The sequence below is a fragment of the Varroa destructor genome, unplaced genomic scaffold, assembly GCF_002443255.2.
Source record: "Varroa destructor unplaced genomic scaffold, Vdes_3.0 BEIS01000001.1, whole genome shotgun sequence".
Taxonomy (NCBI): domain Eukaryota; kingdom Metazoa; phylum Arthropoda; class Arachnida; order Mesostigmata; family Varroidae; genus Varroa; species Varroa destructor.
In genome coordinates, this window is record NW_019211454.1 from 74,885,399 (window position 1) to 74,900,456 (window position 15,058).

Consider the following 15,058-nt stretch of genomic DNA (forward strand, 5'->3'; position numbering starts at 1 on the left):
TGTTGCTAGTAGCGCAGAAGTGTAACCTGCAGCAAATTTGGTCGACGAATATGTAAGTTGGACTTTTTTCTTATCCCATATTTTATATTGAATATAAGCGTGAAAAATCCTCCAGCGTATCAGAAACAGAAAGTTACCTCAACCCTCCCATAAAGTTCCAGAAATCGTAACGGCGATACCCAATATAAATAACAGAATGCTATATAATCATTGAACATGGATGTATGATAGTTTATCAGTAAACACGCCACAAAAAATACCGATTATTGATGCCATAAAAATTAACACTGAATTAGGGTTCGAACAAACTGCAAACATCGAAATTACTCTCACAGCTTCGTTCAAAGTTAACAACTCTGCGTTGCATGGAGAAGGTGAGGATTGACCGTCCATGCCGCTGGAATGACACCTACTGAAGTACTTTTTTTTTACATTAGTTTACTTTCAAGCTTTACATATTACAATTATACAGCTAAAAAGTATCTAAAAGCAGATGCCTTCGTTCGGTAACTAAGGGCTTCACTTATCAGCAGAAGGTAGCCTTTGAGGCGAGCTCAGCAATTAACATAATTCAAGCCTAAGTACGAGTCAGTCTCAAGTTACCCTTTCGTGAATAGCTCTAAGTTATTTTCTGCTGGTTTATGTTACGGAAATTTATTCTCAACAATTGTTTATTGCCGTTATATTTATACTTGCTTCTTCTTAAGAGCATGACATCTTTCTCGCTTGTATATAACGAAGGGATGAACGCAAGACTGTCGCCGTTCACTTGAAGGGAACGCTGCATTGCTGGTGCACCCTTCAGCACGACTTGCCAAGCGTAAGGCTGCAGAAACAGTCACCAAACTGTTAACCGAAGTGTTTGTGTAACGCCAGTATGAAAATGGCCTTCAAGTACCAGGTGGATATACCAGGCAAGCACGTGAAGAAGTACAATCGTCACATAAAACACGTTAGTCGATAAAAACTGCAAAAAAAAGTCTATCAAAAAATAACTTATTGCCGGTTTTGCAATATACTTAAATTAGCTATCTCTATTTTTGATTTTCTAAACCAGAAGAAAATTAGGCTCATACAAATAGGCCATTATATGAACCTATATGACACTATGTATAAACGAATACACAAATATACAAGCGACACAACAATATATTAGTTGTACGTACGAGGGACGCATCTAGTTTAGCGTGAAAGCAGCTTTTTCAATAGCTGGCAACCTGTTTTTTAGTTTCAACTACATTATTCGTTAGGTTTGTACCGGTATGTAAGTGGTAATTTTCAAATAAAAGTTTCTTAATTATAATATTCTAAAATATACATAGTCGTCGTTTGTTTCTGCGTGCACTAGCCTAGAAGATTTTTTGCTCTGTCCTCTATACATGTTTAGGTAGATTGCTTAATTGAACTGAATGCTTAATTGAATACTTGTACCGGTAGGCTGTAGCGCAATGATGGCCCTAGAGGAACAACCGATTTAAGGTCGTCATTGAAACTGAATTTAACAACAATTCTCAAAAACATAGAGTTTTTAAGTATGTGTATGGCATATCGGTTTTGAGAGTACGGCATCCGAAGTTTTCAGAGAACAAATATGTGCCACACGCTCAGAAACCTTAGTTTCAAGGTAAATAAAAAAATTGGGCTTAAAACCACTATTTCAATAGGCGTGTACTGCATGCTTTAACCTAGGCGTGACGAATATGATCAGAAACATCCGAAAATAACCACCCGCAGCTCGCAGAAGAAATAGGCTCACGAGATCGATAAAGAGAGAACATTTCCAGTACCAGGATAATTCCAGGAGGACGAATATATCTGAAGCATACGGTATTGGAACCTGAAATAATAGAAGAGTCTATAATCACCTTCTGTTTAATTACGCCGTAAGTTCACGAGAATTTTACCTAATTTGGATAAAAACAATTGGATAACTTCAATCGATGATGTACTAACTATCTTTCTTACACATTTTTCAAGCAGTTCTTCAGTTCAGTTCAGTTTTTTTTGCAGAAGTTAATATCTTTATTTGCGATACAAACTTTTGAGGGGGATAACAGGAAAGAGCAAAGTCGTATAAACTCGACGAAGCAAAATATCCCAATTAAATTTCGTGTTTTTTTTACTAAAAGTACAGTTTGTTACTAAAATGAAACTTAAATTGTCTGTTGTGGGCGATAGCCGAACGCTTTCCAAAAATTGAGCTGTATACTTAACTGGGGTTACGCTTTAATTGTTTGAGAGAAAATCATAAAAGAGCACCCCTCAATAAGCCGTTCAAAATGTATAGCATTACTTCCTTCGGATGAGGTCCAACCTAAGCGCTCGTTTAAGCTTCACGACCTCACTTTGACCATCATCTAACTTATATGAAATTATCGTAGAATATCCATTTTCACCACCCGTCGCGGGGTTTGTAAGAGTAGATAGGGGTTTGTAAGTTTAGTCTTAGAAGCTTATTGGCTGTGCAGACACCGTTCAAAAATGTATACTAATGGAGGCTTAGATGTTTATTCGACCGACGCAATCGTTGGTTCCCAGATGTCATTAAACGATCGACTCAGATGTCATGTGATTCCTGCAATTTAGTGAAGGCTCATATGTAGGCTTTAATTGACTACAATGAGAATTTTAGGTCCTCCAAGCTAGAAGACCGACCTTTTGTCGAAAATGAACGAACCATTTCCTGACCGCGCAATACTAATGCGCTGTAATATTGGGTCTATGTACCTCTGAAATTTCCTAATGAGTTTGGGTCGGACTTAGCGCTTCCCAGAAGCCGATCTTCAAAGGGGATCTTAAATACATTTTTAGAGTTTCCATTTTTTGAAGTTTAGCCAGCCTAACTTACAGGACAATCAGATATAATTTATACCGACTATAGGTGACCAATTGAATATTCCGTTAAACTACTGTTTTGTAGATCTATCATTTGTCTTTGCTTAACAATAAACTGGACTAACACGCACTGTCAACTTGTGGCCTATGAACTGTGAATATTGTCACCGCTGCTAGTGACTATTAGGTCTAAAGTGTGGACATCAGATAAAAAAAAAGTTCAACAAGTCATAAATGAATTCTATATGGGTCTTGTTATCGAGTTTTGCGTTTCAATTTTTTGCGACAGCCATTTGATCTCACGATTGATAGGTTTATTTAGATGAGAATGCGTTTTCTACAAGGTATTTTCTACAAACCTAATTTTTATTATTCTTTGATAAATTCCGTCTTGGTTTACGATCACTATTATTTTCTCCTAAATAAAACGCTGAATATCGTATACACGCTTACTTCGTTAATACAAATAGTGTTTTCTACATAGACACACACTTTCCTAAATATATTAATGAAATAATGTCTATTCAAAATGTTTTTTACTCAATAGATTAATAATGCCGTGTTGATTCGTAATATATATTATTGCATTTGAGCTTGAAAATGAGAATTCAAACTTTGCTTTGCGGTACGCCCAACAAAGGTAAAATCCTACTAGGGAGGCCTATAAAGACGATCCTTTAGAATGGTAAAATTCAACACTACATGTTTCGAGCAAGTTGAATTGAAGAACACCAACCTTGATAGCTGCTGCCACTTTAATGATCGTATTGCACCACGCTGATGTTCCTGTTTTCGCCTGAGCCGGCAACATGTCCTGCTTGTAGCTTCCCCATCTCACTTTTGATTGTTCAAACGCGTCTTTGTGCATCCTTCATGTGTGTAATAGAGGCCTGGCGAATGTTTTCCAGCATATAGAAACATATAATATAACAATTGGGCTTATTTGTTTACTTTTTCAGGTCTGAATCACTTCAAAAAATTCTTCTTTTCCATAATCCTCGTCTGGCTAATGTTTTGCTTATTTTGATAGAATGCTGTATCTCACATTGTCGTTTCTGCCATTCTTTCAATTTAGATTTGCCGATTTTGTTAGGCACTGAAACACGATGTTTTGGTCGAATTTCTTAGCTACTCTTCTCAGACTGTTTTTACAGCACAAAATCATCGGATTTTTCGGTTTTGCCTTCTTTATTGAACACTCAATAGGCAAATGCAAAAATACACGTTTGTGTTGATGGACTACACCTACTTTTTGAGGCGTTACATTTGGAGATTACTTGACGTACCTACCAAATACTTGTAAGGCTTCAATGTAACAGACCTGGTGAAAGTCTTAAAATACGTTTGTCCCGATGCTTTGATTACTGCTATTGTATGGAAGAGATGATTTTGTAGAGCCTTACCTATCCCTGGTGTGTGCTGAAGACCAAGAAATAAATTCTTTCTGCCGTTAAATTCTCTGTCGCAAAAGATATAGACTATTAATACTCGGAGATTTCAGCCTTTTGTCTATTTCGGTTTATTCTATCTTCTTCACTCTTCTTTTCCCTGTTCTGCACTTCTAGGTCATAATTAGGCGTAATCCTCTCCTATCGCAATCCTAGCTGCGGCCTATATAGGCATATTTGAAACCTTTACAAGCACTAAGTGTTTCATTCATTTAGGAAAAAAATATCGAATCCTAAGAACACAGGAGACACGCCTTTGAGGGGCACTGCACGCGTCTTGCAGAGCACTAACGCTTAGCTGCTGCAATCAACTTAGGCACGTTACACAGGTGCGTCGATAAGCAAAAAGAAGGTATTGACGACGAAACATTGATATACATTCATTTACTACACTGAAAACACCCTAGCAGCTGTTAAGTTTATCCTGTTTTATGGAGTCTGGCTGAAAGTATGTGCTTTTAATTTGCTATTTTTCTTGCAGAGTATGGAATTTCAGTTTTTGTTAAACGTAGTTAGAAGTAAAGACTGTTAGCTCGAACGCCACAGTAGATATTTTTGCATCAGTTATTATAGATTAATATAATTATACATTAAGCATTGGGAAAAAGCGATGCTTTTAGGCGTCGTGGTAGTATTATATATATATATATTGTCGCTTTTACAAAGCTTTATGGTCCATAAAGATATTGTTTCATGGTGTCGCGTATAGGGTTGAATAGTGGTACTTATTTCTAGGAAAAAAAGGGAAGCAAAACAGAAAAATGTATTTTAGAAGGTGTCAAAGTTTATATAATATACCCGTACTGTAACATTTTAAAGTTCGATCTCATTTAAGATGAATAGTTTTTATTTTGATATAATTAATTTTAAAACTTGTTTGTTTACCAGTCCTTCTAGAACCCTCAAAAACTTTTGGTTGATTCTAAAAGATCACGTGACTAGCTGGACACGTTGAAGACCACTCTTTGCTAGCACAATGCACCATTATGAAGAAATAAGTTCTAAACTCATGGAGATCTTTTGCTTAATAATCGAATTTTCTTGTGATGTCTAGCACTAATCTTTAATGTTAATTCTAGGCTAAACGGTTTAGATGAACTCGAATATCAACACGGTCCGCGGTGTTGATATTCGAAAAGGTAATTCGAAGTGAGCAAAGAAGGGTTAGCCTACCTTTTCAGGCTATCCTGTACAAGGAGAGCCAGGTTCTTACCCCGTACCCTTTACAAGACGTTGTAGCTTGTCACTTCAACCTTCCATTCCCCCGAACTTCTTCCACAGCTCTGCCATTCCGACATACCGAAATCATTAGGTCAAGATAAAAAAAAAATTACCTTCTTGGAGCTACCTATATATACATATATATTTAAGGGGTTTTGAAGGGCTGTTTACTCATGATTGGATAACGTCTACCTAGCATGTATCGATGAGTGTGAAGCTTGATTCCAGTGAATTAATATTATTTCCCTCAGATTATTACTCGCTAACTTTTATCTCCTACTTTAGCCGTCATTCTAGCCGTCTAGACTTTGAATGAATAATGCCACAAACCCTTTGGGCAAACAAAAAAACACAGAGTAGGAGCGACATATTGGAACAAATTTCGTGTCGCTTAATCGTGGCCTGCATGTGAATGAAACAGACATCGATAGGGACGTTTTTCTTGGCCGTTCTTTCATATGCAACTGCTATTCGCTTTAATCATAACTTCATTTCGCGGCTTAATCTGCTTCCAACGTTGTGTCGAAACATGCCTATTTTAGATACTTTCATTAGAGTGACCGTAAATAGATCAAGGCTATCATGTTAAAGTTTCATAGATTTCCGTTTTTCAGTTTAACTGATCTGAATCTAGGCCGTTAGCGGTTAATAAAAGGCTTTGTTCTTAGACATGCTTAGCCAGCCTTCGTTAATTGGCTCCTACGGATAGATGCCTGCCACCATCCGACGGGGAAACCATTTATGGCTCCAACAGCTTTTAGATCGTTCAAGTAGCTTTTAGCGACTACAGCATTGAAACCTAAATTAGACGCGCCGTCGTTTTTCTTCGGCTATCCCCTGTGGCTGTTGCCCTGTAGCTGTGCATCGTATCGCAACGTGTTCAAAAGGCACATTTTAGGTAACTTAGGCCGATATATACATGCATATGTGCACCTATATGGTATTGGGAAATACAAGATCGTAGTTACTTCGGAACGTTTTAAGATAAGTGACGTAAGAACTGGTTTTATCCACTAGGATCGTGCCATGCTGTGTCCAAAAAAAGATAAGATCCGAGTCTGGTGGTGAAGCAGCAGTGCAGCCAAAGACTTTGCGCACATGCTAACGAGAGACGATTTAACGTCCTTTAAGGTCCTTTAACGTAAGTTTCCTAAATTCACAATGAAGTTTTAGCAGGTCCATGAAGAACAGTTATACTGAGGCTTTACTTTGTGTATGAGTAACACTTACAATAAGCCTGTCGAGGACACGAGAAATATATGGATATACCTAAACGGAGCCACTGTGTTGTGCACTTGAATGCAAAATGTAATTGCTAATAGAACTGATACACGATCCCTCGTAGGTCAAAAACTACCGTACAAACTTCTAACAACTACGGAACGAGCAGCTGTTGCCTGTTCGTACTGCAAGCTTCGTAAGATTTTTTTTATATTTGGAATTAGCTAAAACGGTTTGTGGCATATTCCACCGTAAGTTGAGTAAAAAGTTGAGAATAGTAAAAAAGTAGTATAATAAAATTCCCTATCAAGTGACGAATAATTGAAGATCGAACACATAGGTGACAACTAACTTGCACTACACTTAGGAATAATCCAGTGATGAGAACAAGATCCAGTTTATTTAGCTGTCCTTATGCGCCTACAAACGAAACATTCTGTTCTCTTCTGTCAAATAAATTTTTGAGATTAGATAGCGTGAAATTAAGCGGCGGTGTTTTATAGCTTTTTGCTAAATATATAATTTACGGCTATTCATTAACGGGGTTCCACTGTTAATGAGCAATAGCGGACCTTGTCCATAATGAGTGTATGGGTCTGGTTATTAGTTTGTTGGTAAAAAAAAAGCATCAAGCAAAATCATTGATTAGCCTGTGACGAGTCAATGCGATGGTTTGAGGTGTACCTCTCACTACGTTAGGTAAACGTGAAGACCTCTATTAAATAAGCATGCTTCCAAAGCAAATCTAGAAGCTAACCTTAGCATCTTGCCGGTATCCATTGTCAATCGTTCGTGCGTCAGGCTTTCAAACGAAGCTTTTAACTGCTACACGGTTGAATTGAATTATATAGTACGAACTGCTTTATTTGCTCATATTATATCTTAAATGATTAAGGAATCACAATGTACACATTTATTTATCTGGCAGAAAACTTGTATATATATATATATATTTTCCGATTACAGTATCGAAAAGCCCTTCAAGTTAAAGTCTATAATTTGACCTATTATTTTTTATGGCTAGCGTAAGTACTCAGTGGTACCAGGTTAACTAGATTAGTGTTACAATTGAGCTGGTATTATATTTGAGTGACTCTTTGTTTGTAAGAGTAAATTAATTGGTAATATGCAAGTTGTGTCTGTGTGTACATAGGTTTGTGTTGAGAACTTCACTGCTAGGACTTCATGTATGAACTTATTACCATTGATTTAACCGTAATTGTTTGTCCGTTTAAGAGTACGCGTGTTCCTGTTTTATTCTATCCCGTATAATCCTAGATAGTATGCCAGACAATCCTGGCTGTGGTTCAAGCATGTGTCACTATTGCCACACGTCATATATGAACTAAGAGAACCTTGAAAGGTTCTGTTTTTCATAGAGAACTGTATATGAATTTGATATCAGTGGATAGCTCTGGAAAAGGTTTTGAAAGTCCATCATTTTTATTTCAGGTCGAAGACTTTCAAGTTGGACGGGAATCGAAACGGAAAATCGGATATGGTTTGAAATCTTCCTGTTCGGTTTAAAAAGTGCTCAATTCGATTTAAAAAAAATTAACACTGAGAGCTAGAAATTCGCAAATTAATTCGGCTCGTTCGTTTTAACAATTCGCTAAATAGAATTATTTAGATTGGTAGTCCCTATTTATTTGTCGTTATTTAAATTTCTATCGATCCTTTATTAGTATACATCGATAATACTGCGAAGCTCTATAAGAGGCTTGAATCTAAGAAATTTGACCTACGTACTAAGAAAACAAAGTCTAGACAACTTCAATTCAATAACCCATGCTTGAATATCTGAAAATAAAAAAAAACGTTGATGGATTTCCGTGGTTTTGTAAGGCCGTATTTGGGATCATCAGCTTCCACAAAACATTTCTAACATTTTGTTCCAAATAATAAACAGCGACCCATAGTTTTTTATCAAGGTACCTAAAACTGCAAAAATTTAACGCGCAAGTAATCATAACTACATCCCTAAACATTTACCTAGGGTTAGTTATAATTACATCTATCACTGAGAATTTCTTAAAAATATTAGTAATCTGCTACATTATTAAGCATCGATACAATATAATATAATTATCTAGATGTTTCAAAGAAGTACCTAACATATGCGTAAACTTTATATATGACTTCTAAATTATGAGGAGGCTTTTATTCACTCCTGCAAAAGGCATAGCTACTAGCTATTGAGGATGCGATTATTAAGGCTAAATTCAAATTTGTCTGGCTATTAGCACAAATTTTTCCATTGACAATGTAAATTGACTCTCGTAGGGAATATTGAAATAGTTCGATGGGCCAGCCTACATTATACGATAGGCCAGATACATTTTCATTCATAAAGAGAAAACATGGATATCTTCTATGCATAGTTCCCTGTCGTGCTATAAGCTCGTGGGCTTGGTAGTATAAAATAAACTATGAGAAACACGTTGGTCGAGGCGGTTCTCTGCAGTACGAGCCTACTTTAGCAATGAATTGCAATCTTATACACAAAACTGCTGCCAAAGACACACTAATCTAACCCGTTGTTTCATTCGATTACTCGTGATAAAATAGTTCAAAGGTTAAGGGAACAGTTGAAGAATCACGCCCGTAGGCATCGCCGGTAATTTTTCCCATAACACCTCATTTTTAAGTGAGCTTAAATTTCTCCCTGTCAAGATCCAGTTCCTGCCATCTGGATTAGTATAATTAAATGAGTGCAGAGTTAGAAAACTCGTCAAAGTAATACCCGCTATATGATATTATTTTTCGTTAAGTTGAGTGTAAAATATGTACACGCTGTGAGGTTGACGACTCACTTAGCCTGACGTGCATGATGCACTCGGTGGCGCGAAGCCGTACCGAAAATCCAGCCCGAAGGCCCAAGTTTAGGAATAAATTCGCAACGCCGTTAGAATTGGTAAAGAAGGTTGAATATCTTGTGCAGGAATGTCACATCAGGAGGGACTCCCAGGAACGCTATTGGGAAGTCGAAGAACTACATAATTATATAACTTTAATTAGACTGCTGTTGTTGCAAAAAACTTTTATTTGTAACGCTTCATTAGAGGTAAAAGAACAACCCTCAGTTCTGCGTTATTTGCTACACAACAGTGCAACCGGTGACAAGTACTAACATTTATACAATTGGATTACTTCTGGTCTATTTCCTTTAATTGTAACTGCTATATTGTTTTACATGATTTGTTTCAGCTTTTTGTCAAAAGGAGGCTAGTATCAATACAATGTCAGATACCGGCAAAAACTATTAAACGTAGACAGCGCAGCGGACCACAGATTTATGGAAAGAGCCGGCTGAGGTAACTGACTGCTGTTGTTGGGTATTTTCTTTTTCGTACATTATTATTGGCCCTAGGCGCTAATTTTTTTCGTTTGCCTCATACCTCATGTATCGTAGTAGACCACTTTTTCAACGGACAAATATTTTTAAGCAGGAACAATCCGAGAAGCCGGTATTATGTGCATATTTAAGTGTCTGCTCTCTAAGGGCATTTCCAGTTACTGTTAATGCAGCTGACCCTTGCTACATTGATGGCATAATTGCTTATTCAATGAATAAAAGATGGCAATATGTTTGACTAATTGCGTAGGCCGAAGTGCAGCCTTATCGCATCGTTCCATTATTTCACTCTTATATAATTACTATGTTAGAGTTTGCGGGAGGTTTTTCTGGACATAGTAAAAACTTCTTCGGAAAATATAGGGAACAGCATAGGATAATTAGGTTCTACAAAATGTTCGCAGAAATCATACAACTGAATTGGGTTCGGAAAGATTACGCAGCCCAGCATCACCTTATCGCCTCATATATCGACAGGTAGGAATTCTAGTATGTGGGCGTCACTAAAATTGAGAATTTGCTTTATATTATAAGCGCATGAGGCGATTGGTCATACAATTATACAAATTTACATAAACCTACTATCGTCAATTGGCATCTATGTTGTTACATATGACTTGTTCGGCAGTATGCTAGCAATAGAACAAGATGATCATGTAGGTACTGGTTCTAATTCATTTCCTAGTATTTCCCAACCTAAAGTACATGTGATGGTCTTGTCAAGGGCAGCTCTTGGCTGGCTTGCATTGCTATAATCCAAATTGATACGAATGGTCAAGGGCTAGAATTAGTCAAAGGGACACGTCAAAGAAATGATAATCTTTGAGTACGTATGTGTAATGAATGTGTTAACAGAACCATATATTAACGATATACAATTAATATTATCTAGCATTAACCCTAGTCACCGACAGACCCGACATCCGTCAGCAGCAGACGCAAAATCTTCTAGTATTTAATTAATTATTGAAAACGATAACAACCCCCCACCCCAGAGTGCACAAAGTCGTGCAGATGTGGAATCCTGAATAAAACACGGTAGTTGAAATGTACGAACTATGGTAAGCCTGATACGTTGCCTAGAATATTGCCATTTCTGCAAGTTTCAATAGCAAACGAAAAAATACGATCATAAATGGTATCGATATGGAGTGATATTATATATATTTTAAGAATTAATTAAACAGCTAATAATCTTTCTATCGTTAAAAGGAAATCTACAGAGATGCAACTTACCATGGGCGTATCGATGAAATCCAGAGCAGCAGCAGCAGCAGCAGCAGCAGCAAGGAAAAACATCATGACCTCCAGTTGACCGAATGATAGGTGCCAAGCAAGAATCGTACATCTGTCCGTAAAGCCAAAACTCAACCATGCAGAATGCCAATCTATAGAAAGAATGTTCTCATAAAAGATGTACGGGTTTCATACACGTAATCCAGGTATTGTGGGTTTTAGAGGAGCAACAGTTTGAATTTTTGAATCATTTTCGAACATGTATTTATTGGGTACATTGAAAAAACTATCAGCGTGGTGTGATATACTCCATGTCAGTTGTGCCTCATGACTTCGCTTAGTGCGTTAAACTCCTATCACACATTTGTTATAACTACCTAGTATTTATAACAAATTAATTGAAAATCTGTTCCAAAAACAAGTCCTTTTAGAATAATGGACATACTCCCACTTAGTACAGCCGCTGAACAACAGTCAGTGAGGCAATGAAGAATGCTTATTTTCTTCCCAAGACAATAGTTTAAATAAGGTTCCTCAAGCTTTTTTTTTCTCATTCGGACTCTGTGCAGATGCAAGTATGCGTGAGTGCTTTATTGGAACATACCCTTTGTTTTCTGCGACGATGCAGCTTTAGACGCGATTTTTTTAAATTTATTTATTATTTTTTTAATTAATTTTAATTTCATTAGAGGCGCCACAGACGTTTTCCGTTCACAAGAAAGGCTATTCGAATTATTCCGCGCGCATCTCAAAGAACAATGGTCACAATTCTCCAGCTTGAGTTCGAGAGGCGATGGATTTCTATGGACAATTTGTGAACACGAATCTGTAAACAAAGCTATATAGAGGCAAATCTAGTTGACATGAACGATCGTAAGCGTTCTTCGAAGACCGGGTTCATATCTCGTTTAGCCAATCTCGTTTTCAATATCGTTTATCCAAAACTCAAATGACGAGTTGGCTTTTTGTTCAAAATAAACACCCAAAATTTCCGTTTTACGGTCAGGGCCTAGAGCCCGCCATTGTCAAAACCTGTCATATGTTATATATTCTATTTTAATGGTATTCAATATAATTCACAGTAGCTCCACTTATCTTAATAGATTAATGTATAGGTAATGATGTCACTTATTATGCATCTGTTAGGTGGGAACAAGCAGCGTTTTCTTGCCAAAGGATGACTGTTACGAGAGCCTGTGTCCTTCGCCTAGAAACTGATCACCGTACGTAAATTAATTAAATAGTCCTTTTGCGTAATTTCAAGAATGAAATAGCTATCAAATATCCCTGTCTAAATCCCAAGGTAGAGCTAAAATTTAATGATCTGAATAAAGCGATTACAATAGCTTTCTAGGATAATGATCGACCTATCGGCCAGTGCGTATCGATCAGTGATTAGCAGCGGGAAGTCAAGAACAAGGAACAGTGGTCGAAAACGAGTCTTATCCAAACGCCGGCTTAAAAGATGCTTACCAACGATTTAGAATCTCTGTAAAACTCTATTCAACCCGGCATTATTCTAGATCGTCTGCCAGATGGAAATGCTTTATAAGAACAAATTCTTATTACATAACTATGGTTGCTATATGAGTACGACGAAATTTTCTGAGTCAAGGCTTTAGGTAAAAAAAAAAAAAAAAAAAAAAAAAAAAGGCTCTCGGCCCCTTCTAGAAAACAAAACGCAATAACACATGAAATGATATCTTAGAGCTCTGGCAAGTCGAAAATCAATAACTCAACTTCCGACCGTACCGTTATTATATTTTAGTTCCTAGAAATATCTATGTGTGTTTGACTATTACTAACGTCTTGCCTGTAAAGTATCGTAAAACTATCTCACTATCTAGCATAATTCAAATCGTAAAAACTACTACGCGGTGGTCTGAGATTGCAGCTGTATATTACATTATCTTCAATATAATAGATTTTTACATTTGCCAATCGTCTTCCAACGAAAACAATCAAGAACAAGTGTCTTCTTTAACGATAAAGAGGTCATTTAACACAATTTGTATGGTCATATTCCAGCAAATACAGGTCCATACGCCATACCGAAGGTTTACATAATATTCGTACCAAAAAGATAAGTTGAAACGCCATTCTTTAAGTTAATCTGTAATGCAGAAGCCGAAAAAGAAGCTTTCCTTTCTATTAGGCTTGTTGAAGAGTCGAATACCGGCGCTGCATTAACAGCTACATATGTCAGTAAGAACAATATGGGTACACAAGGAAACGTTTTTGTGTTTCTTTGGGAACAAAAAGTTTGTATAGGTAAATATATTTAGCCTTGTCTTAGACGAACAAATCCTAGAATAACCTTACATAGATATAGATATAGAGCAAACTTTCGCCATAAGGTTGCTTAATTATTCGGTATGTCAAAGCACACAATTCATTTTTCACTCATTATCCTGCTGCTGGCCTAGAAATAACAGTACAGTGTGTTTATAACACAGCTTTGATTAACCAGTCTACGATTTTTAGGTTATAGATGCGCCTCTTTCTTGACCGATTCTTTGAGTAATACGAACGCTTTTATCTGTCAAATAACATCGTGTATAAATGCGTCGCATACAATCTAGGGTTTCTCCTAAAGATTATCACCAGTATGTAGATGCTCGAATGAGGCAACCTTAATGCTAGTTCTATATAGTATATTCCTTTATTTTATCGCATCCGAAGCTCGGACAGCGATCTTCACTCAGAGTGATTCAAATATAGGTCCATTTGCATAGGCTTATCGCGGATGAGTGTAGTTAACTAAATGTACAGAGCCTATGTAATAGCACTCGAGCCTTGCGCTTCAGGCCGTAGATTATAAAAAGAGTCGTTCTTCAGAAGAAATTATCGAATCGAATGTCTAGCATGATTGGCATAATCAGGCTGCACCTTAAGACGTTCGTCCTGCGACGCTTTAGGTAATTGCGCATTCTAGCGGCAATAATTATGCCTAAAAGTTTTGCGACACAGGATGTGGAAGCAGGACACTACAATCAGTGACGGTAATGCTGTTAAGAACATGACATTAGGAGATTTTAAGATGACTCTTTCGACCAAAACGTCCTTTTGCCTGCTTGGCGCTATTTTTAATGTATTGTTTGATATGGTTGCATCTTACTGCTGATCTTTTCTCTACATACTAAAAATATAATAGAAGCTATATAATACAATTTTACTGTAGAGCAATATAAGCAAAGACCTTCACTAGATGGCAATAACTTTTCTATTTATGTCATAACATGCGCCTCATACGTCCGAGTAGCATAAGCAGTAGTGCTGGAGCAAAATTTCCTTTGCTTTCTTTTTCATGCTTACCGTATTAACCTTTGTTACATCAAAGTCTATTGCGTGCCTAGGTCTCACAGGGTCATTGTAAAGTAAAACCAGTATGCGCCCGCAACCCACACTCAGACCACGGATGTAATTCCTTAAATTTATATAGTTCTCACAATTTACACCTGAATCGTCGATTGGCACCGAAAAATTGTTGAAGGCATAATTTTTACATTTGAAGTTTGAAGTCACTTCGGTGGATTGACACCAACAGGGATGATTTGTAACTATAGCACAGTGAAATCTTTAGCTTTTTTACAAACGTCAACAGTGAATTAGCAGACTATCCTATATAACTTGTTTTTATAAACAAGAGAGCGGAGGCAAACAGCTAAATTGAACAGACTTCTATGTACCTCTCGCTTACAAATATTTTTTATTTGCCATTGAACAGTGAACATATACTCTA

General features: G+C 37.0%; 1 protein-coding gene across 1 annotated transcript; it reads right to left on the bottom strand.

Moving 5' to 3' along the window:
- Positions 1 to 966: 966 nt before the first annotated feature.
- Positions 967 to 14,821, bottom strand: LOC111243184 (uncharacterized). Its single transcript, XM_086990103.1, has 5 exons — positions 14,632 to 14,821; positions 11,317 to 11,468; positions 5,457 to 5,566; positions 3,572 to 3,725; positions 967 to 1,837 (listed from the first exon to the last, which is right to left on the bottom strand). The coding sequence occupies exons 4-5, from the start codon at positions 3,701 to 3,703 to the stop codon at positions 1,658 to 1,660; spliced, it is 312 nt and encodes a 103-aa protein (XP_086846229.1). The 5' UTR covers positions 3,704 to 3,725; positions 5,457 to 5,566; positions 11,317 to 11,468; positions 14,632 to 14,821; the 3' UTR covers positions 967 to 1,657.
- Between the last annotated feature and the right edge of the window lie 237 nt (positions 14,822 to 15,058).